Source organism: Crotalus tigris, unplaced genomic scaffold (genome assembly GCF_016545835.1).
Source record: "Crotalus tigris isolate CLP2741 ecotype Arizona unplaced genomic scaffold, ASM1654583v1 scf7180000020772.1195989, whole genome shotgun sequence".
Classification (NCBI taxonomy): domain Eukaryota; kingdom Metazoa; phylum Chordata; class Lepidosauria; order Squamata; family Viperidae; genus Crotalus; species Crotalus tigris.
The window spans coordinates 12432-34735 of NW_024098171.1; the positions used below are offsets into that span (position 1 = coordinate 12432).

The following is a 22304-nucleotide window of genomic DNA, read 5'->3' on the forward strand; positions in this document are numbered from 1 at the left end:
ACGACTTTATCCATTTTATTTGTGTGTCCCCCCCCCCAAGAATAGAAGGCCTTCTCAAGCCACTCCTTTGCTAAGGAAACCAGCCTCCGTTTGCAGATTGATGAGGGAGTTGCTTTCTCGAGCCAGCTCTGTGATGGAGACGCGTCCCTGGCGCCGAATAAACTCCGCCACGGCCGTCATCTCTTCGGGCGTGATGTAGATGAATTTGCCTCGGTCGTCGATCACCCCTGCGGGGAAGGCCAGAGCGGGAATTAAAACCCAGCCCAATGAACAAAAAGGGAAGAATGGCGGGTGCCAATTCTTCCGGGATTTCAAAGTTGTTTCAAAGCCGGGCCATGACAAGGGTGCTTTAAAGGGCCTGGCTGTTTAAAGGGGAAAGCTCGTTTTTACGTTCCTTTCCTAGATTTACCTGCCTCCCAGAATGGGGTCCTTCCTCTTCCTCTTCCCTTCTCTCTCTTTCCTTCCTTCTCTTCCTTGTCTCTCCTCCCTCCCTTTCTTCCGCCTTTTCGTCTTCCCTTCTGTTTCCTGCCTCTTCTTTTCTCCCTCCTGCTTTTCTCTCCTCCCTCCTCTCTTTCTCCTTCCTCTCCACTTCCTTCTTTCCCCTTTCCATCTCTCCTTCTCTTCCCTTCCTTCTTCCCTCTCCTCCCTCCCTCCCTTCTTTGCTCCTCTCTCCCTCCCTCCCTTTCTCCCTCTCCTTTTCTCTCCTCCCTCCTTCTTTTCCTCTCTCCATCTCTTCTTTCTCTCCTCCCTCCCTCCCTCCCTCCCTCCCTCCCTCCCATCTTCCTTTTTCTCCCTTATCCTTTCTTTCTCTCCCTTTCTTCTGTCCTTCCTTCCTTCTCCTTTCCTTCTCTCCTCCCTCCCTCCCTCCTCTCTCCCTTCCATTACTTCTTTCTTTTCCTTTCCCTTCCCTTCCTTCCCCTTTTCTCTCCTCCCTCCCTCCTTCCTTCCTTCCTTCCTCTCCCTTCACTCTCCGCCCTTCGTTGTCTCCATCTCCTTGAATTTGAAAGGAATCACTTCACCCCAGATCCCCCAGTCAACTGCCAGCTGATGACTGAGAATGCCATGTTTGCCTTTCCCAGCCATACAGGTTTTCCTCCGCTCCTGACCCCCACATCATTTTGGGATCTCAATTTGCAGAATTACACCGAAAAGATACCTGAAACGTGGCAGGCTGGGGGAAAGCAGCTCTTAACCATTACACCCCATTCAGGTGCAAGACTGCTAATGGGGCAGGCCAGGGTGAGGAGGCAACCACGTGCAAGGATGACAACAGGCTTCTGCCCCCCCCCCAACAAGTCAAAAGTCTCAAGTAGGCACAGGAAATCATCTTCTTCTTCTTCTTCTTCTTCTTCTTCTTCTTCTTCTTCTTCTTCTTCTTCTTCTTCTTCTTCTTCTTCTTCTTCTTCTTCTTCTTCTTCTTCTTCTTCTTCTTCTTCTTCTTCTTCTTCTTCTACTTCTTCTTCTTCTTCTTCTTCTTCTTCTTCTTCTTCTTCTTCTTCTTCTTCTTCTTCTTCTTCTTCTTCTTCTTCTTCTTCTTCTTCTTCTTTTCCTTTTCTTCTCCTCCTCCTCCTTTTCCTTCTCTTTCTTCTTCTCCTCCTCCTTTTCCTTCTCCTCCTCCTCTTCCTTCTTCTTTTCTTCTTCTTCTCCTCCTCCTCCTCCTTTTTCTTCTCCTTCTTCTTCTCCTTCTCCTCCTCCTTTTCCTTTCCTCCTCCTCCTTCTTTTTCTTCTCCTCCTCCTCCTCCTCCTCCTCCTCATTATTATTATTATTATTATTATTATTATTATTATTATTATTATTATTATTATTATTATTATTTTGCTAACTAGTCAGGAGCCAATGAAATATTCCAGCGATGACTTTTGACCTTTGGCTGTATGGTTATTATTACAAGCCCAAAGAGCCATAATATTCTTTGAGCCGCGATAACCTTGTGAACGGCAACTGCAACCAAACAGAAGGGCTCGCCAACGTCAAGCGAAGACAGCTCAGGCGTGGCGGTGGAGACACACCTGCTCGTACTTGAACCAGGCAAGGAAATCCCGTCCTATTTTGGCTCTCACCTGTGAGCGTCCCATCTGCCATGAGGTCTTGCACTCGGTTAATCGCATCCTGGGAAGGGAAAAGCAAGCAGGTAAGCAGTAGCCCCTTTTCGGGGAGAGGTTGGGCATCCATCACTGTAAGCCCTTTCTCCCCCCCCCCCCCCCGGCATTGCGACCCAAAACCCTAGTGAGGCCACACCTGAAATACTGCAGCCTCTTCTGGTCACCATATCACAAAAAAGATGTTGAGAGTTTGGAAAAAGTGTACAGAAGAGCAACTCAGAGGATCCAAGGCCTGGAGACTAAAACATACGAAGAACAGCTGCAGGACTTGGGTTTGCCTAACAGTGCAGGGGTAGGCAACCTTGGCTCTTTTATGACTCGTGGACTTCAAATCCTAGAATTCCTGAGCCAGCATGGCTCAGGGGAAACCTCTCCCTCTCAGCATGGTGGCTCAGGAATTCTGGGAGTTGAAGTCCACCAGTCATAAAAGAGCCAAGGTTGCCTACCTCTGGCCTAGGCCTAGGCTGCTTCATGACTCGTGGACTTCAACTCCCAGAATTCCGGAGCCAGCCTGGCTCAGCTTGGAAACCTCTCCCTTTCCCCTCAGCATGGCTGACTCAGGAATTCTGGGAGTTGAAGTCCACGAGTCATAAAGGAGCCAAGGTTGCCTACCCCTGGGCTAATCTAAAGAAAAGAAGAAATAGGGGAGACATGATAGCAGTATTCCGGTATTTGAGGGGCTGCCACAAAGAAGAGGGGGTCAGGTTATTCACCAAAGCACCAGAGGGCCAGGAGAAGAAACAATAGTTCGAAACTGATCAAAGAGAGAAGCAACCTGGAATTAAGGAGAAATTTCCTGACAGTGAGGACAATTAACCAGAGGAACAGCTTGCCACCAGAAATCGTCGGCGCTCCATCACTGGAGGTTTTTAAGAAGAGACTGGTCAGTCACTTGTCTGAGATGATATACATTCTCCTGCTTGAGCAGGGGGCTGGACTAGAAAACCTCCATGGTCCCTTCCAGCTTTATTCTATTCTCTATTCCTTCCTTCCTTCCTTCCTTCCTTCCTTCCTTCCTTCCTTCCTTCCTTCCTTCCTTCCTTTCTTCCTTCCTTCCTTTCCTCCCTCCCTCCCTTCCTTCCCACAGACCACCGTGCCACGTCCGGCTCGCAGAGCCCTACCTGAGTCCTGAGGCCCAGGTGAGAAGCCAGGTCTTCCAAAAGGACCACTTTGGCGTCCTAGGCAGAAGGGAGAAGTTCAGAAATTATTCCTTCGTTCGTTTGGTGAGTTTCCCAGACAGGGAGGACAATGAACCAGGGGAAGGGCCTGCCTCCAGAAGTTGGGTGATATATCGCTGGAGGTTCTTAAGAGGAGACTGGACGAAGTCTGTCTGACTTTTACATACATACATACATACACATGTAGGTCTTTGGTTATTCGGGTTTTCTCCCGCGTCAAATTGGAAGTGTCTTGGCGACGTTTCGACGAAGTCTCATTCGTCATCTTCAGGCTGGTGTCTTCGGCTTCGTGCTTAACGTCGCCAAGACACTTCCAATTTGACGCGGGAGAAAACCCGAATAACCAAAGACCTACATACAAACACCCGCGAAAACCTCAGAAAACATACATACATACATACATACATATTGCAGTGGTTGTTAAGGGATTGCCACGGTTGTAAAATGAACACCGGGGTTGTTAAGCTGACAAATGGTTTTGGATGAGGAGGAGGAAGAGGGGGGAGGAGGGGGGAGGAGAAAGGAGGGGAGGGAGGGAGGAGGAAACAGGGAGGGGGAGGCGAGTCGTGGAAGGAGGTAGGGAGGAGGAAGGCAGGAAGAAGGGAGTGAGAAAGAGGGAGGAGGAGGGAGGAGGAAGAGGGATGGAGAGGAAGGTTGAAGGAGGGAGGACAGAGGAGGGGAGAATGGAGGTAAGTGAGGGAGGAGGAAGGAGGCAGGGAGAAGAAGGGAAAAGGGAGGAGGGGAGGAAGAGGAAGGAAAAGGAGGAGGGAGAGGGAGGGGGCGGGTGGTGGAAGGAGGGAGGGGGTGGAGGGAGCAGGAGGGAGGAGGGGAGAGGATGGATGAGAAGGAGGGTGGAGGAAGGAGGGAGGAGGAGGAAGTGGGGGAGGAGGTGGAGGAATGAGGAGGAGGAAGGTGGAAGAAAGAATGGAGAAGGGTGGAGGAAGGAGGGAGGGAGGAGAGAGGGAGGGAGAGGGAGATGGAATGGAGAAGGGGGAAAGAGGGAGGAGGAGAAAGGAGAAAGGAGGGGAAAGAGGGAGGGGCAGGGAGGAGTAGTAGTGTGGAAGGAAGAGGAGGGTGGTGGGAGGGAGGAGGAGGGAGTTGGAGGGAGAAGGAGGGTGGAGGAGGGAGGGAGGAGGAGGAAATGGGGGAGGAGGTGGAGGAATGAGGAAGAGGAAGGTGGAAGAAAGGATGGAGAAGGGTGGAGGAAGGAGGGAGGAGCAGGAGGAAGGAGGGAGGAAGGAGAGAGGGAGGAAGGGGAAAGAGGGAGGGGGAGGGAGGAGAAAGGAGAGGGGAAAAGGGAGGGGCAGGGAGGAGGAGTAATGTGGAAGGGAGGGTTGAGAGAGGGAGGAGGAAGGAGTGGAGGGAGGAGGAGGGTGGAGGAAGGAGGGAGGGAGGGAGAAGAGGGAGGGAGGGAGAAGAAAGGAGGGGGAGGAAGAGGAGGAAGGAGGGCAAAGGTCAAGGGGAGTTAAGGAAAAACGGGACAGAGCCAAGCAATTAAGTGCAGGTGAGAAATACCTCAGCTACCAAAGACTCAAATAAGAAAGAAGAATTCACCTTAATGTAAGTGAGAAGTTCGGTCAGGAAACTACGTGTCTGGAGAAAACAAGAGGAGCAAAAATTAATTCACTGGAGAAGGAAGCAGAACAGGGGGTCTTCCAACGGGGCCCTTTGAGGACTCGTGGACTTCAACTCCCAGAAGTCCTCGGCCAGGCACGCTGGCTGAGGAATTCTGGGAGTTGAAGTCCGCTCCTCTTAAAGTCTATATCAGGGGTCTTCAAACTGGGCCCTTTGAGGACTTGTGGACTTCAACTCCCAGAATTTGTCTGGCTGAGGAATTCTGGGAGTTGAAGTCCACAAGTCCTCAAAGGGCCCAGGTTGAAGACCCCTGAAGTAGAAGATTCTGCAATTATGTGATCCACAAAGATCAGGAGAAATCCTGCTTGGTGAGCGGGAAAAAAATTGTTCAAAATTGTTCTTTCCTTCCTCTCATTTCCATCTACTCCCTCCCTCCCTTCTTTCTTTCTTCCTTTCTTTCTTTCTCTTTCTCTCTCTCTTCTTTCTCTTTTTCTTTCTTTCTTCCTTTCCTTCCTTCCTCCTTCTTCACCCATCCCTCCCTCCCTCCCTTCCTCCCTCTTTCCCTCCCTCATCACACACCTGAGCTCTTCCTTCTCTTAAAAAACAAACTAATGCAACCCCAGTATTCTTCTCTTCCACCCCGGTCCGACATACCTGCTCCTCGGTCATCGCTTCGTCCAGCCCTTCTTCTTCCACCACAAAGCTCTCCTTCAGCTTCAGATACTCCTCGTATTCCCGCCGCTCCTCCTCCTCCTTGGCCTTCTTCAGCTCTTCTTCCTGTGGGAAGGGAGGCTCGGATGATTTTATTCTTGCAATGCCTACCAAAGACCCTCAAGGCTCTCTTCCCCCCCCCCCACTATGTGGGGACTGGGAATTAATACCTCCTCCTCCTCCTCATTCTAGCCACGGTCTTCCCACTGCCGGAGGAAAGCCTCGTCCGCATGTTTCCAACCCCTAAGGTCCTGAGCTTTCTTTTGCCACAAAAAAATCCCCCAGCCGGCTTTCGTGCTTAAGGCAGGACTAGAACTCGCCGTCTCCTGGTGATAGGCCCCAAATCGCCCGGTTGACTTTCACGCCTAAGGTGGGACTAGAATTCACACTCTCCCACTTTCTAACCTGGTGCCGTCACGGCAAGACCAAACTAACCAAGGAGCTACCAAAGAGAGAAAAAAAATCACACCTCCACCAACACTGGCAGGACAAATAGGAAGGAACCCCCCACACCTAATAGCACTGATGGTGTAACATAGTTGGGCGATGAAACGTCTGCGGGAAATTTTCCAAGCTCAGAGAGCGCTAAAAGACTGCACCGTTCAAACCCTGATCTACAGATATTCTCTTCTATTGCAACAGGCAACAGAAACCTAGTCCTGGTTTTGGCCATGTTGGGGGCACCCCGACTTCGTTCCACAAATCGTCTCTCTCATAGCTCACCTTCCTTTCCTCCTCCTGGCGCAGCCGTTCCTCTTCCAAGCGACGTTCTTCTTCCCGTTTTTGTTCCAGCTTCTTTCTTTCTTCCCGTTCGGCTTCTTCGGCCTTTGGACGTGGAGAAGGGGAGACAATTAAATACTGGAAAAACCAAAGAGATCATTGTCGATTTCAGAAAAGGCAGGCACAGCCACACTCCTCTGTGCATTAATGATTCACCTGTGGAGATGGTTGCCAGCATCAAATTCCTGGGTGGGCAGCTAACGAGTAGGCTGGCTTGGTCGCTCAACAGGGAGAAACTGGTGAAATGTGCACAGCAGCGCCTGCATTTTCTGCGTCGCATGAGAAAAGCATGTCTTCCTTCCCCTGTCCTCACCACTTTCTACAGGGGAGCGATCGAGAGCATCCTGTCATACGGCATCACGGTCTGGTTTGGAAGCATCCCTGCTTCAGACAGGAAGCAGTGCAGAGAGTGGTGAGGACAGCAGAAAAGATCATTGGAGTTCCCTCCCTTCCATCCAGGGCATAGCACAGAAGCGTTGCTTGAGCAGCACTGTCCGCAAGATTATCTGGGACACTACACACCCTCTTCACGACCTGTTTTCCTTGTTCCCTTCCAGGAGGAGGGGGCTCCGTGGTATCCGTAGCAGAACATCCAGATTCAGCCATAGTTTCATTCCATACAGCATTAGCCTTGTGAACTCTCAAGCTTCCTCCTTCCGTTATATATTCAAGATGGACAGTATTTCATATTTATTTGTTATGTATATGTAGGGGTGTGGGTCTGTACATATGTTGTACATAGTATATTTAGGTGTGTGTCATGTATGTGTTTCACTTTGAGAGGGGGCAACTAAATTTCATTTTTAATGTGTGCCCTTGTGCCCACAGTAAAAAAATGAAAATAAAGGTTATCTTATCTTATCTTAATTAAGAGTGTGTTTGTTTGTGTGTAAAAAATCCCTCTTTCCCGAAGGTTACAACGAGCATCTCCCCATGATTGAAGATTTTAAAAATGTCCCCCCCATCTTGACACAGAAGCAAAAAAACCATTACAGCGAGGAAATACAGTTGCCGCTAAGAGCCGTAGCGATAGTCCTCACCTTACCACTGCAATTAAACCCAATATTCCAGTGGCTAAGCACGGCAGTTGTTAAATGAATTCTCCCCCATTTTATGATTTTTTTTTGTGTGTGTGCCACAGTTGTTAAATGAATGCCTGCGGTTGTTAAGTGAATCTGGGTTCCCCACTGACTTGGCTTGTCGGAAGGTGGCAAAATTAGCTCATTTAACAGACGTCTGACGTAGCGACAGAAATTTTGCGACCACAGTTGTGGTTGTTAAGTCGAGGACTACCTGTACTTTAAATTCCTAGCGGTCGTTAAAAATAAAAGTTCTTCTGTTAACCAACAACCAGATTTTAATTTGTGACCTAACCCCGCCCCCCCACGCACACAAATGTTGATTCTATTTGCCTAAGCTTGGGAATTTTGTTCCTTTCTCTTTACACCTTTATGCCTTTTTTTTTTTTAACTTGGTGCCTTTGGACTGTACTAGGACTACAATTCCCAGGATTCCTAGGGACATGATCCAATCAAAGAACACTGATTTAGATAGATAGATAGATAGATAGATAGATAGATAGATAGATAGATAGACAGACAGACACATGATAGATACATAGATGATAGATGAAAGATAGATTGATAGATGATATATATAGATAGATAGATAGATAGACAGATAGTTACATGATAGATACATAGATGATAGGTGAAAGATAGACAGACAGACAGACAGACAGACAGACAGATAAACAGACCGACCTTTATTGTTATTTTTTACTGTGGGGACAATGACACACATTAAAAATGAAATTTAGTTGCTTGCTCTCAAAGTGTACACATACATAACACACATTTAAAACATACTATATACAACATATGTATAGACCTACACCCTTACATATAAGTAACATATAAACATTAATCACTGTCCATCTTGAATACATAACGGAAAGAGGAAGCTTGAGAGTTTACAAGATTAATACTGTATGGAACAAAACTGCGACTGAATCTGGTTGTTCTGCTTCAGGTACCATGGAGCCCCCTCCTCCTGAAAGGGAACAAAGAAAACAGGTTGTGAAGAGGGTGTGTCGTGTCTCAGACAATCCTGCAGACCCTGCTCAAGCAAGGCTTCTGTGCCACGTCCTGGATGGGAGGGAGGGAGCTGCCAATGATTTTTTCTGCCGTCCTCACCACTCTCTGCACTGCCTTCCTGTCTGAAGCAGGGATGCTTGCAAACCAGACGGTGATGCCGTGTGACAGGATGCTCTCGATCGTCCCTCTGTAAAGAGTGGCAAGGACAAGGGAAGGAAGACGTGCTTTTCTCATCAAACGCATTTGATAAAACGCAGGGGAGACTCACCTCTCTCTGAGTTTTCCTTGCTTGCTTCTCCTCTAACTTCCGTTGTTTCTTTGCTCCGATCTTTCCGGAAACTTGGAACTCGGCTGGTTCGGCTCCATCGTTTTCATCTAGGTTTGGTTCACAATCATTTTTGGAGAGGAAAAAAGGAAACGGAGAAGGGTGGTAAGAGATTACACGGTAGGGGAACAAGCTGTAGGGCTGTTTTTTTTTTTTTTCTTCTAGAAAATCATTTTGGCAGAGCAGGAAGACTTCCAATATTAAGAATGGAACCGCCTGCTTACCCTGGTTCAGGGATAGGCAACCTTGGCTCTTTTATGACTGGTGGACTTCAACTCCCAGAATTCCTAAGCCAGCCATGCTGAAGGGAAAGGGAGAGATTTCCAAGCTGAGCCATGCTGGCTCAGGAATTCTGGGAGTTGAAATCCACCAGTCATAAAGTGGCCTAGGCCTAGGCCAGAGGTAGGTAACTTTGGCTGTTTTATGACTGGTGGACTTCAACTCCCAGAATTCCTGAGCCAACCTGGCTCAGCTTAGGAACCTCTCCCTTTCCCCTCAGCATGGCTGGCTGAGGAATTCTGGGAGCTGAAGTCCACGAGTCATAAAAGAGCCAAGGTTGCCTATCTCTGGCCTAGGTCTAGGCCGCTTTATGACTTGTGGACTTCAACTCCCAGAATTCCTGTGCCAGCATGGGGGAACTATGGCCCCTTCATGACTCGTGGACCAACTCCCAGAATTCCTGAGCCAGCGTGCCTCAGCTTGGAAACCTCTGCCTTTCCCCTCAGCGTGGCTGGCTCAAGAATTCTGGGAATTGAAGTCCCCGAGTCATAAAAGAGCCAAGGTTGCCTACCCCTGCCCTGGTTAGATGCCACGCTGACAGTTGTATCCACGAGTGACAAATTATTCTTAAGAATTTAATTGACGAGCAGCAGAAATTTTGGCCTCCACTGTACAGGCAGACATACCACAGTTCATTTAGTGACCGTTCCAAGTTACAACGGCACTGGAAAAAAGGGATGTAGGACCGTTTTTCACACTTGGGACCGTTGCAGCATCCTCAGGGTCACGCGATCGAAATTTGGACGCTTGGCAACTGACTCAGATTTATGACGGTTGCAGTGTCCCGGGGTCAGGTGATCACTTTTGGTGACCGCACAAGCAAGAGCCAATGGGGCACCCTTCTGCTGTCGTTAAAGACCTCCTGATAATCTGGAAGAGACTTGGGTGTCATCTGGCTTGGATTGTATGTGTTTTTATATTATGCTTTTCAATCGAGGAGAATATGTGTAGCTCACGGTTGAGATAAGGGATCCTTGGTGCTCTCTGAGCTTGGTGGTTTTCTTACAGGCGCTTCATGGGGGGGGGAGGAGGAAGGAGGAGGAGAAAGGAGGAGGAGGGAGGAAGGAAGGAAGGAATCAAAGAAAAAGGATGGGAGGGAGGAAGGAAGGAAGGAGACAAAGAGAAGGGAAGTCAAAGGAAAAAGGAAGGAAGGAAGGAAGGAATCAAAGAAAAAGGATGGGAGGGAGGGAGGGAGGGAGGGAGGAAGGAAGGAAGGAAGGAAGGAAGGAAGGAAGGAAGGAAGGAGGCAAAGAGAAAGGAAGGAAGTCAAAGGAAAAAGGAAGGAAGGAATCAAAGAAAAAGGATGGGAGGGAGGGAGGGAGGGAGGGAGGGAGGGAGGGAGGAAGGAAGGAAGGAAGGAAGGAAGGAGACAAAGAGAAAGGAAGGAAGCCAAAGGAAAAAGGAAGGAAGGAATCAAAGAAAAAGGATGGGAAGAAGGAAGGAAGGAAGGAAGGAAGGAAGGAAGGAAGGAAGGAAGGAAGGAAGGAAGGAAGGAAGGAAGGTGATCCTTGGTGCTCTCTGAGCTTGGTGGTCTTCTTGCAGACGCTTCATGGGGGGGGGAGGAGGAGGAGGAGGAGGGAGGAAGGAGGTGGTCCTTGGTGCTCTCTGAACTTACTTGTTTTCTTGCAGACGTTTCATGACCCAACTAGGGAACTTCATCAGTGTTAGAAAGGGGGGTGGATTACTTTTCCGGCTTGCCCTGTCACTGTTGGTGGTGTGTTGACTGGAAACCACCGAAAACACCCCAATCAACAGTAATAGGGCAAGTCATATGCCACTTGTACATAAACAGAGAACAAACCCGCCTCCCTTCTAGCACTGATGATGTTAACCTAGTTTGGCTCATGAAATGTCTGCTAGATAGAAAACAATCCAGCTCAGAGAGCACCAAGGCTTTTAAACCTGCTTGCGTGAGCAAATAATAGAGCTTAAAAAGAAATCTTAAGGTTCCTTTAATAAGGGAGCTTAAAAATCTTAAGATCCCTTGAATAAGAGGGATCTTAAGGCCACACTTGGAGTACGGCATCCAGTTTTGGTCACCGTGATGTAAAAAAGATGTTGAGATTCTAGAAAGAGTGCAGAGAAGAGCAGCAAAAATGATTAGGGGGCTGGAGGCTAAAACATATGAGGGATGGTTGCTAGAATTGGGTATGTCCAGTTTAATGAAGAGAAGGACGAGGGGGGACATGATAGCAGTCTTCCAGTATCTCAGGGGCTGCCCCAAAGAGGAGGGAGTCAAGCTATTCTCCAAAGCCCCTGAAGGCAGGAAAAGAAGCAATGGATGAAAACTGACCAAGGAGAGAAGCAACCGGGAACTAAGGAGAAACTTCCTGACAGTGAGAACAATTAACCAGTGGAACAACCTGCCTCCAGAAGTGGTGAATGCTCCAACACTGGAAGTCTTTAAGAAGAGACTGGACAGCCATTTGTCCGAAATGGTATAGGGTTTCCTGCCTGAGCAGGGGGTTGGACTAGATGACCTCCAAGGTGCCTTCCAACATTATTATTAATAATAATAATAATAATAATGTTGGAAGGCACCTTGGAGGTCATCTAGTCCAACCCCCTACTTAAAAATCTTTAAAATCCCTTTATTTACTGGAGCGTTCATTCTCTCTGGATCCAGAGAAACTCAATGCCTGGGTCCCCGAACAGTGCAAAACAGAAGCGTGCTGGAGAAGGAAAGAGAGCGCCATTCACTGAGCATCAAAGAAGCTCTAAACTTCACCGGATATGGGATGGTTATCTCACTGCTAACTCAAAAGGACTGGTGTTGACTTCTCAAATGACGTTGGCCAACTGACTTGGGTCGGTCTCTAACTTAAAAGTACTCCTGACTCTTTTACCCATCCTTTTCTGAGCTGAAAGATTCAACAATACGGACCACTCCGGGCCTTTTGAGATCACTTCAAGGAAGATGGGGGAAATTGGACAGAAATTATAAGCAGGCCTGCCCTGAAAACATCAAAAGCCCTTTTTTAAAAATTTAAAATAATAATAATAATAAATTATTTCCCAATTTCGTTCCGTTTGAAACGCCTTTGGCACTTCAAAGGCATCCACCTGGGTTGAAAAGTTCAGGGCTGTCAACCAAGAGAGTCTGTGAAAGCAGTATCACAAATTCTGCCAAACAGAAAGACGCCGTGTTCAAAGCGGAAAACCATCAAAAGACAGCGTGAGGTGGGAGGAAGGGTGCGTGTGTGTGTCAAGATCGGCATACAAATGATGAGCTGCCGCCTGTTTCGTGGTGGGAAAAAAAAAAGCAATTTTGTGCTAATCAAATTTCCCCAATGAGAAATGGATGCAGGGTGTGAAAGTCAGGTTTAGCGAGCGGTTAAGGCACCAGGTTGGAAAGAGGAGACGGTGAGTTCTAGTCCTGCCTTAGGCATGAAAGCTGGATGGATGACTTTGGGCCAATCACCAGGAGACGGTGAGTTCTAGTTCTGTTTTAGGCATGAAAGCCAGCTGGGTGACTTTGGGCCAATCACCAGGAGACGGTGAGTTCTAGTCCTGTTTTAGGCATGAAAGCCAGCTGGGTGACTTTGGGCCAATCACCAGGAGACGGTGAGTTCTAGTCCTGTTTTAGGCATGAAAGCCAGCTGGGTGACTTTGGGCCAATCACCAGGAGACGGTGAGTTCTAGTTCTGTTTTAGGCATGAAAGCCAGCTGGGTGACTTTGGGCCAGTCACCAGGAGACGGTGAGTTCTAGTCCTGTTTTAGGCATGAAAGCTGAATGGGTGATTTTGGGCCAATCACCAGGAGACGGTGAGTTCTAGTCCTGCCTTAGGCAGAAAAGCCAGCTGAGTGACTTTGGGCCACTCACCAGGAGACTGGGAGTTCTAGTCCTGTTTTAGGCATGAAAGCCTGCTGGGTGACTTTGAGCCAATCACCAGGAGATGTTGAATTCTAGTTGTATTTTAGGCATGAAAGCCGGCTGGGTGACTTTGGGCCACTCACCAGGAGACGGTGAGTTCTAGTCCAGAGTAAGGCATGAAAGCCGGCTGAGTGACTTTGGGCCAGTCAACTCAGGACACCTCACAAGGTTGTAGTGGTTGTGGGAGTAACAGGGGGGGAAAGGATTATGAGGTGTGCTCACCACCTTGAATTATTTCTAAAAAGAATAAAGGTAGGATGTAAATAAATAAATAAAATTAGCAGAGAAGTGTCTAGGGAGATTCTCAGTCATCCATGTCACAGCTGTCCCAAAGGTGCTTTTTTTTTTTTTCACCAGGCAACTGGACTTCCTTGCTTTTCTTTGAAGACGTTTCGCTTCTCACCCAAGAAGCTTCTTCAGCTCTGACTGGAGGGTGGGTCATGGAAGGATTTATACTCCTGCAGACAGCTGGTCGTTTGCGTTCTAGAGAGTCGTTGAGGCCATTTGAGGACACAGACAAACGTCCAAGTGGCCTCAACGACTCTCTAAAACAGTGGTTCTCAACCTTTTTAATGCCGCGATCCCCCAACTGGTCGTAAGTCGAGGACTACCCAACCGGTCGTAAGTCGAGGACTTTCCCTGCCCGGGAGCGCCGCACATGCATGGTGCTGCCCCCTGAGCCGGCCGAGGCGTAGCTGGCAAGCGGCAGAGACGGCGCAGGCCGACCACCGGCTGGACCACCAGCTGGCCCAGCCCAAGGGAGGTAAGGCACCCGCCGGGCCCCACGCGCGCCAGCAACCCTCCCTGCGCCCGCCGGCCTCCCACCTCCCACCCCTGGCCTTCTTTTACTTACATTGTTAGTAGTTGCTCAGCAGGGAGGGGTGGAAACTTCCAGACAGCTCGCCTTCGCTGCAGACAACTTGCAGCACCGTTTGCAGACTGGGACTTTTGGCAGGCTCAGCAGGGCAGAGACAGCCTGGACAATTCCTATTGGCTTTTGAAAGCCAATAGAATTAGACTCTATTCAAGAGAGTCTATTCGATTGGCTTTCAAAAGCCAAGAGAATAAAAGGGAGTAGCACAGCTAAGGAAAAGGGGGAAAAAAAATGGCAGGACTGCGTGGTTTGGCGACCCCCGTGAAATGGCCGTTCGACCCCAAATGGGGTCCCGACCCACAGGTTGAGAACCGCTGCTTTAGGGAGTTGTTGAGGCCATTTGAGGACACAGACAAACCTCCCAGTGGCCTCAACGACTCTCTCAAAGGAGGCAAAGGACCAGCGGTCTGCAAGGAGTATAAATCCTTCCCTTCCCCACCATCCAGTCAGAGCTGAAGAAGCTTCTGGGATGAGAAGCGAAACGTCTTCAAAGGGAAAACAAGAAAGCCCTGAAAAAAAAGCAGCTTTGGGACAATCAGCGGACAAACCTCCCTATCAAACACTTGGGACAATAAGGAGCTGCTACCTTCCACGGCTTCCTCCACCTGTTGCGTGCGTCTCAGAGCGAGCATCCTGTTCCTCCGGTGTCTGGGCATCCCTTCTCCTCGCTCGCCAGCCAAGGGCTGAGGTCGGGCGGCTGCTGCGGCCAGCACATTTTCACGGAGTTCCTCATCATCTAGATAAGAAAAAGAAGGCGTTTTATGGTCGGTTGACGATAACCGAGAGACGGTTTTGGTGTAGTTGTTAAAGGCACAATACCAGAAAACAAAGAGTGCCGTTCTCGCTTTAGGCACAAAGCCAGCTGGAGGACTTGGACCTCTCTCTTAATCCTGGAAAAGGAAAGTCAGGACACTGATGTTATTATGAATGGAAGGGAAGGGAAGGGAAGGGAAGGGAAGGGAAGAGAAGAGAAGAGAAGAGAAGAGAAGAGAAGAGAAGAGAAGAGAAGAGAAGAGAAGAGAAGAGAAGAGAAGAGAAAATATGGAATGGAATGGAATAGAACAGAATAGAAAATATGGAATTGAATTGAATTGAATTGAATGGAATGGAATGGAATAGAACAGAGAATGGAATGGAATAGAATAGAATAAGAATAGAATAATGATAGAATGGAATAGAATAGAATAATGATAGAATATAATATAATGCAATATAGAGAAATGGAATAGAATATAAGAATAGAATAGAATATTCTTTCCTATTCTTTCTGTTCTCTTTCTGTTCTCATTCTATTCCATTCCATTCCATTCCATTCTATTCTATTCTATTCTTCTTTCCTATTCTCTATTCTATTCTATTCTATTCTATTCCATTCTATTCCATTCTATTCTATTCCATTCTATTCTATTCCATTCTATTCTTCTTTCCTATTCTCTATTCTATTCTATTCTATTCTATTCTATTCTATTCTATTCCATTCTATTCTATTCCATTCTATTCTATTCCATTCTATTCCATTCTATTCTTCTTTCCTATTCTCTATTCTATTCTATTCTATTCTATTCTATTCTATTCTATTCTATTCCATTCTATTCTATTCTATTCCATTCTATTCTTCTTTCCTATTCTCTATTCTATTCTATTCTATTCTATTCTATTCTATTCCATTCTATTCTTCTTTCCTATTCTCTATTCTATTCTATTCTATTCTATTCTATTCTATTCTATTCTATTCTATTCTATTCTTCTTTCCTATTCTCCTATTCTATTCTATTCTATTCTATTCTATTCCATTCTATTCTATTCTATTCCATTCTATTCTTCTTTCCTATTCTCTATTCTATTCTATTCTATTCTATTCTATTCTATTCTATTCCATTCTATTCTTCTTTCCTATTCTCTATTCTATTCTATTCTATTCTATTCTATTCTATTCTATTCTATTCTATTCTATTCTATTCTTCTTTCCTATTCTCCTATTCTATTCTATTCTATTCTATTCTATTCTATTCTATTCTATTCTATTCTATTCTATTCTATTCTATTCTATTCCATTCTATTCTTCTTTCCTATTCTCTATTCTATTCTATTCTATTCTATTCTATTCTATTCTATTCTATTCTATTCTATTCTATTCTTCTTTCCTATTCTCTATTCTATTCCTATTCCTATCCTGTAAATTCAAGATTTGGTCAGTTTTGAAAGTGAGTGCCACTGAATTTAGGCTGGCTTGCTTCCCAATAGGCACATAGGCCCTGCCCAATAAAACCACTTTATGTGTTTTCCCTTCAGTTGCATTTTTTACCACATGGAAAATAAAATGTTTAAAATGGCTTCCCAAAAATATCTTTAACAGGCTTCAATGCAATCCTTCAAAAGCCAGAAGAAACGATGCCCCTAAAGGGACATTACATTTGAGGGGCAGCCACAAAGAAGGGGGGGGGAGAGGGTGTCAGCCTATACTCCAAAGTGCCTGAAGGCAAGACAAGACACTGTGGATGGAAACGAATCAAAGAGAGAAGCAACCTGGAACTAAGGAGAAATTTCCTGATAATTAACAATGAATTAACAATGAATGAGTGGAATAGCTTTCTTCCAAACGTTGTGGATGTTCCATGACTGGAGGTTTTTAAGAAGAGATTGCACAATCGTTTGTCTGGAATGGTAGAGGGTCTCCTGTGTGAGCAAGGGGTTGGACTAGAAGACCTCCAAGGTCCCTTCCAATTCTCTGTTATTTTGATATCAATCAATGCACCGGCACGTCAATTCCTACCACCCCTATCTGATGTGGTATTTTGCTTTGGGGGCAGATAAGTAGGCATTAACTGTTTAAAACAATTAACAGTTAGAACAATTAGCCAGTGGAACAACCTGCCTCCAGAAGCGGTGATTCATTCTTTCTTTCTTTCTTTCTTTCTTTCTTTCTTTCTTTCTTTCTTTCTTTCTTTTCTTTCTTTCTTTTTCTTCTTCTTTTTCTTCTTCTTCTTCTTCTTCTCCTCCTCCTCCTCCCTGTTCTTCTTCTTCTTCTTCTTCTTCTTCTTCTTCTTCTTCTTCTTCTATTATTATTATTATTATTATTATTATTATCCTATGCGGGGGGAGGATTATGTGAGTGTGTGGGGTAAGGAAATGGTGTTTTATCTCGGAAATGTACCCATCTGGGTTTCAGGCTGGGCAAAAATGTATGTTGTGCAAAATGTATATTGTGCAGCTAATGGGATGTGTTCAAGACATTGAAATAGTTCCTATTACATTATTCAATAAAAACACTTATCCAGGCCACAGCAACATCAAACCCAATGATTGGCGTCAGGAGCATTTAGATTTTTCTCCCAAAAATCATTTTAAAAGCTTGGGAACGTTAAAATGCCTCGCTCCGGCACCTAACAGAAACTCAAAGACACCCTTTAAATAAGACATTCTATTAATGGATGTCTCATTATGCCAAAGTCTGAATCTAACATACCGACGAGTCAAAAATAAAATTTTTATTGTTGCCAGGGCAATAAAAATGAGTAGTCATGGTCACTACAGTCCCTATTAATATACAGTAGCCATATTAAATTCTGCATTATATTTTACTTACATTCATAGTTTCTTTTGCACAATTTCCTCCCTCTGGTCTATATATTTTTTTTTAAATGTGCTGGATTAATTGATGAAACAAACTCTTTTTTTTTCATTAAAAGGGCAGACAAAAATGCAAGAGTAAATTTCTGTTACTCATTTTGCTCTCCGGATACGTTTTTTGCAGGAAACCCTAGTCTGGTAGCCTGTTTCCCAACCATCAAATTTTATTTAAAGAAAGCAGTTTTTGTGCTAAAGTACAGTTTTGAGCTAAGCAGTCTATGAAGCTGCAGCTTATGAAATCTAAAAAAATAATAACATTGGCCATCAGCAACTCCATTTGGAAATATTACCACACGCTCAAAGAACTGAGTTAAACTCAGAATTCTACAGAACTCAGAGGTTTTTTTTAAAAAAAGAGGATAAACAATGCTGTATATAGGGTGCGAGGCTTAAGTGTGGTCTATTTAAGATTCAACACCACTGTTCAAAAGATTGGATCAATTAATTGCAGAGGATTGTTGCAAACTATACTATGAGTAATGAGCAAGTCGTCCTTGCACGGGTGAAAATAAACTTTTTCCCCCTCTGGTTCAATTAAAAAAAAAAAAAAAGATTTACGTAAGCAGGAATATGCAAAAACCATCTTTTTTCATATAGTTGAAATGTTTTATTCCTTTGTCAATAAGAACTGAAGTAGTTCAGGTAATCAAGACAAAGCCTTGCACAGGTAAGGAGTGTGCAAATTAGACTATGGTGCAACTACACCTAAAAAATAAGCTAACGGACTGATAATACCACATCCTGGGACACCTATCCTGCATGAGACATATCAAATCAAGCTAGCTAAGTTGCGAAAGATCACACAGCTGAGGTGTGACAAGGTAGTTGGAGACAGATTGAACGATTGCAGGACTTGGGTATGGCTAGTTCTAGAGAAAAGAAGGACTAGGGGTGACCTGATAACAGTGTTCCAATATTTGAGGGGTTGCCACAAAGAAGAGGGGTTCCATCTATTCTCCAAAGCACCTGAAGGCAGGAGAAGAAACAATGGTTGGAAACTAATCAAAGAGAAAAGCAACCCAGAATTAAGGAGAAATTTCCTGATAGTGAGGACAATTAACCAGTGGAACAGCTTGCCACCAGAAGTTGTGGGTGCTCCCTCACTGGAGATTTTTAAGAAGAGACTGGACAGCCATTTGTCTGAAATGGTATGAGGTCTCCTGCTTGAGCAGGGGGTTGGACTAGATGACCTCCAAGGTCTCTTCCAGCTCTATTCTATTCTGAAATTCAGATCCATTTGCCACCAATTGTGAACACCACTGTGAAATTCATTTAAAAGGCACCAGGTTGGGGACAGCCCAAGTGCACCATGCCCAACATTCCTTATTTTCCCTAACAGGCCCTTTGCACATGATCAGAAGCAGCCATGCGGCCAGAGAGAGGAGGGCCCAGGGCCCCTGAAAAAAAGAGAATTTAGGACAGCCACCCCCAAAATCAATCAAGAACCCAAAGAAAAGCAGTCTGTATCCTCAGAGCCCGTCTCTTGACCGCTTAAATCAGGGGTCTTCAAACTTGGCCCTTTTATGACTGGTGGACTTCAACTCCCAGAATTCCTGAGCTAGGCACGCTGGATGAGGAATTCTGGGAGTTGAAGTCCACTCCTCTTAAAATCTATATCAGGGGTCTTCAAAGTTGGCACGCTGGCTGGGGAACTCTGGGAGTTGAAGTCCACAAGTCTTAAAGTGACCAAGTTTGAAGACACCCCCCTGGCTTATATGGAGCACCCAGGGACCAGTTAAGAGACGCTGGACTACAACTCCCAGACTCTCCAGACAGCGCAGGCGGTTAGACGCTGGCCAGAGGGATTGTGGGAGTTGTGGTCCCAGGAGCATAGAGGCCTCCGGCTAGAGGAGGCCCTCGCCCGGAAGTCCTCTCCCCCCGCCGCAGACCGTCCTCTCCGCCGACCCCGCTAGGCGGAGGCTCCTACCTGCGCGCGCCTGTCCCCGGACGCGGCTGACGAAGATGAGGAGCGCCGCCAACAGCACCGCCGCCACCACGTAAAGTACCGGGTCCATGTTCGCCACGTGACCGCCGTAGCCCCGCCTCTTTCCCGTGGGCCCTCTATCGGGGAACCGAGCAATCCGGAGCGAGGATAGGAAAGCGGAGGGCGGGGATCGGAGGCGATGGCCACGCCCACTCTTTGCCTCCCTGGTCGGCTAGGGCGGAAAAGGCGATCAGGGGTGGGTGGGGGGGAGAGGTTCGCTCTCCCGCGGCGTCGCCTAGCAACCGCAGAGCGTTGACGTGGGGCTTTTCCCTCGCCGATTTAGAGCTGTCCGACGAGGTGCCTGATTGGAAAAATAAGTTGCCTTTATTTTGGCTTGGGAAATAAGACCAGCCGATTAATGAGGAGATTGGCAGATAGACTTGTGCTATCCAATTATTTTATGAACGGACGTTTAGAGCGGGGGGTCTCCAAATTTTGGCAGCTTTAAGACCTGTGTACTTCAAGTCCCAGAATTCCACAAGGTATCGCCGAATTTAGGGTCTTTTGAAGGGCCTTCCCGGTAGCTTATAGCAGAGGTCTTCAAACTTGGCCCTTTTATGACTTGTGGACTTGCGACTCATCGCTGGCTGAGGGATTCTGGGAGTTGAAGTCCACAAGTCATAAAAGGGCCAACGTTGAAGACCCCTATTATAGGCACAGAAAAGAGGTGTCTAAGCTTCTGCCTGAGTGCAGGTGCCATGCACTTTTAAGAGTGGTGAGGAGAAGGCTGTCTCTGCAGTAGGAATTCCCCCACGCCATATAATGCAACTTTTGTGTGTGTGCACATTTCCAATATACGAATGGCCTTCCTGTAAGACAGGGGTTCTCAACCTTGGCAACTTTAAGACTTGTGGACTTCAACTCCCAGAATTCCTCAGCCAGCTTTGCTGGCTGAGGAATTCTGGGAGTTGAAGTCCACAAGTCTTAAAGTTGCCAAGGTTGAGAACCCCTGCTGTAAGAAATACTGGAGAGCACTTGAGCAACGTGCACCCATTTCTGCAGAAAGCCAAACCAAAAGTTACTAAAAATATTCCTATGAAGAAGAAAAAAAGCTAATTACAATACAGAGCTGATGTCCAGGATGGTGTTTTTCAAACTCGGCTCAAATTTAAGATGTGTGGACCAACCAGTAGAAGTGGCCAGCCAGCATGCTGATTTCAACCAAGCATTATATATATCCACTTGCCTCCTTCCCTCTCTCCTTCCCTTCCCTTCCTCTACTTATCCATCTATCTGTCTTTCAGTCTATCATCTATATCAGTGGTTCTCACCCTCTGGGTCGGGACCCCATTTGGGGTCGAACGACCATTTCACGGGGGTCGCCAAACAACGCAGTCCGCCATTTTTCCCCCCTTTTCCTTAGCTGTGCTACTCCCTTTTATTCTATTGGCTTTTGAAAGCCAATCGAAGAGACTCTCTTGAATAGAGTCTAATTCTATTGGCTTTCAAAAGCCAATAGGAATTGTCCAGGCTGTCTCTGCCCTGCTGAGGCCGCCAAAAGTCCCATTCTGCAAACGGTGCTGCACCAGTTGAGTAGTCCTCGACTTACGACCGGTTGGGGGGGTCGCGGCATTAAAAAGGTTGAGAACCACTGATCCATATAGTCATTTATGTCCCTTCCCCTATTTATCCATGCATCACCATGTATCCATTTCCTTCTTTCCTTCCCCCTTCCCTTTCTACTTATCCATCCATCCATCATACACCTCCCCTCTTCCCTTCTATCTATCCATCATCATATATCACCTTCCTTCTTTCCTTCCCTTTCTACTTATCCATCCATCCATCTATCCATCATATACCTCCCCTCTCTTCCCTTCTATCCATCCATCATCATATATCCCCTTCCTTCTCTTCCTTTTCTTCCTCCCTCTCTCTTTCCTTCCTTCTTTCCTTCCCTCCCTCCCTCCTTCCTTCTATCCCCTCCCTTTCCCTCTCCTTCTTTCCTCCCTCTCTTCTCTCTTCCTTCTTTCTCCATCCCTCCCTCCATCTCTTCCATTTCTCTTTTCTTCTTCTGACATTCTTCTCACCACCCGCCGAACAGCCATGACTAGTCCCTCTACTTACCATGGGATGGAGAGGCGGCTAGTTTTGCAAAATGTAGCCTTTGTGAGGTGCAAACATCCATTCTTTGACTTTGTGCAGATGACGAGTTAACAATTGACAGTGGACCGGATGAGAGAGCCGGCTATTTGTCTTCTGGCCCAGTATGGAAAGATACTCTTGTATTGTTAGGTATAGCCTAACAATCCTCAAGCTAGGCCTAAGTTTTATTCTACGATGCCCTCAGCAAAATTTTCCCTTTCCACCAGATGGTGGTGACCAGCTATGATGATCAACTAAAAGGAACTTGAGGATTTTTCCACTCTGTTTCAGTCAGCCTATGGCTGGGGCATTCTGGGAGTTGAAGTCCACACATCTTATAGCTGCTGAAGTTTGAAAAAACACTTACAATTTTATAGTTCTTTCCCAAGCTGAGACTGACTGGAGGTGAAACTGCGTTTCTGGAGTTCAGTCTATTTATTCTGCTTTGGCAATAATGCCAGATGGGGTTACCATGGCTCCTGATTGATGGATTCCTGGTTGTTGTTGTTTTTAAATCCCAAAGACCCGTGGGGATCAAATCGTTTGGGTGACTAAGGGCTTTTATCCACTTGCAGAGAGATCCAACCTGGAATTAAGGAGAAACTTCCTAACAGTGAGGACAATTAACCATTGGAACTGCTTGCCACCAGACGTTGTAGGTACTTCATCACTGGAGGCTTTTAAGAAAAGAATGGACAACCGCTTCTCTGAAATAGTATAGTGTCTCCTGCTTGAGCAGGGGGCTGGACTAGAAGACCTCCAAGGTTCCTTCCAGCTCTCTTCTGATTCTGGGTGTTAATTTTGTTTCAG

General features: G+C 46.4%; 1 protein-coding gene and 1 long non-coding RNA gene across 4 annotated transcripts in view; one reads left to right on the plus strand and one right to left on the minus strand.

Moving 5' to 3' along the window:
- Positions 1-19512, minus strand: DDRGK1 (DDRGK domain containing 1). Its single transcript, XM_039368372.1, has 9 exons — positions 19353-19512; positions 14382-14531; positions 8712-8818; positions 6291-6392; positions 5511-5633; positions 4836-4874; positions 3225-3281; positions 2062-2110; positions 1-227 (listed from the first exon to the last, which is right to left on the minus strand). The coding sequence occupies exons 1-9, from the start codon at positions 19438-19440 to the stop codon at positions 55-57; spliced, it is 888 nt and encodes a 295-aa protein (XP_039224306.1). The 5' UTR covers positions 19441-19512; the 3' UTR covers positions 1-54.
- LOC120319484 overlaps positions 19030-22304 on the plus strand; it is a 13088-nt gene continuing 9813 nt past the window's right edge. Inside the window, exons 1-2 of one of the 3 annotated variants that reach the window (XR_005559772.1) lie at positions 19030-19422; positions 22070-22153. This is a non-coding gene — a long non-coding RNA (uncharacterized LOC120319484). The remainder of the gene's footprint in view (positions 19423-22069; positions 22154-22304) is intronic. The other 2 variants (XR_005559774.1, XR_005559773.1) reach the window with 2 other exon arrangements.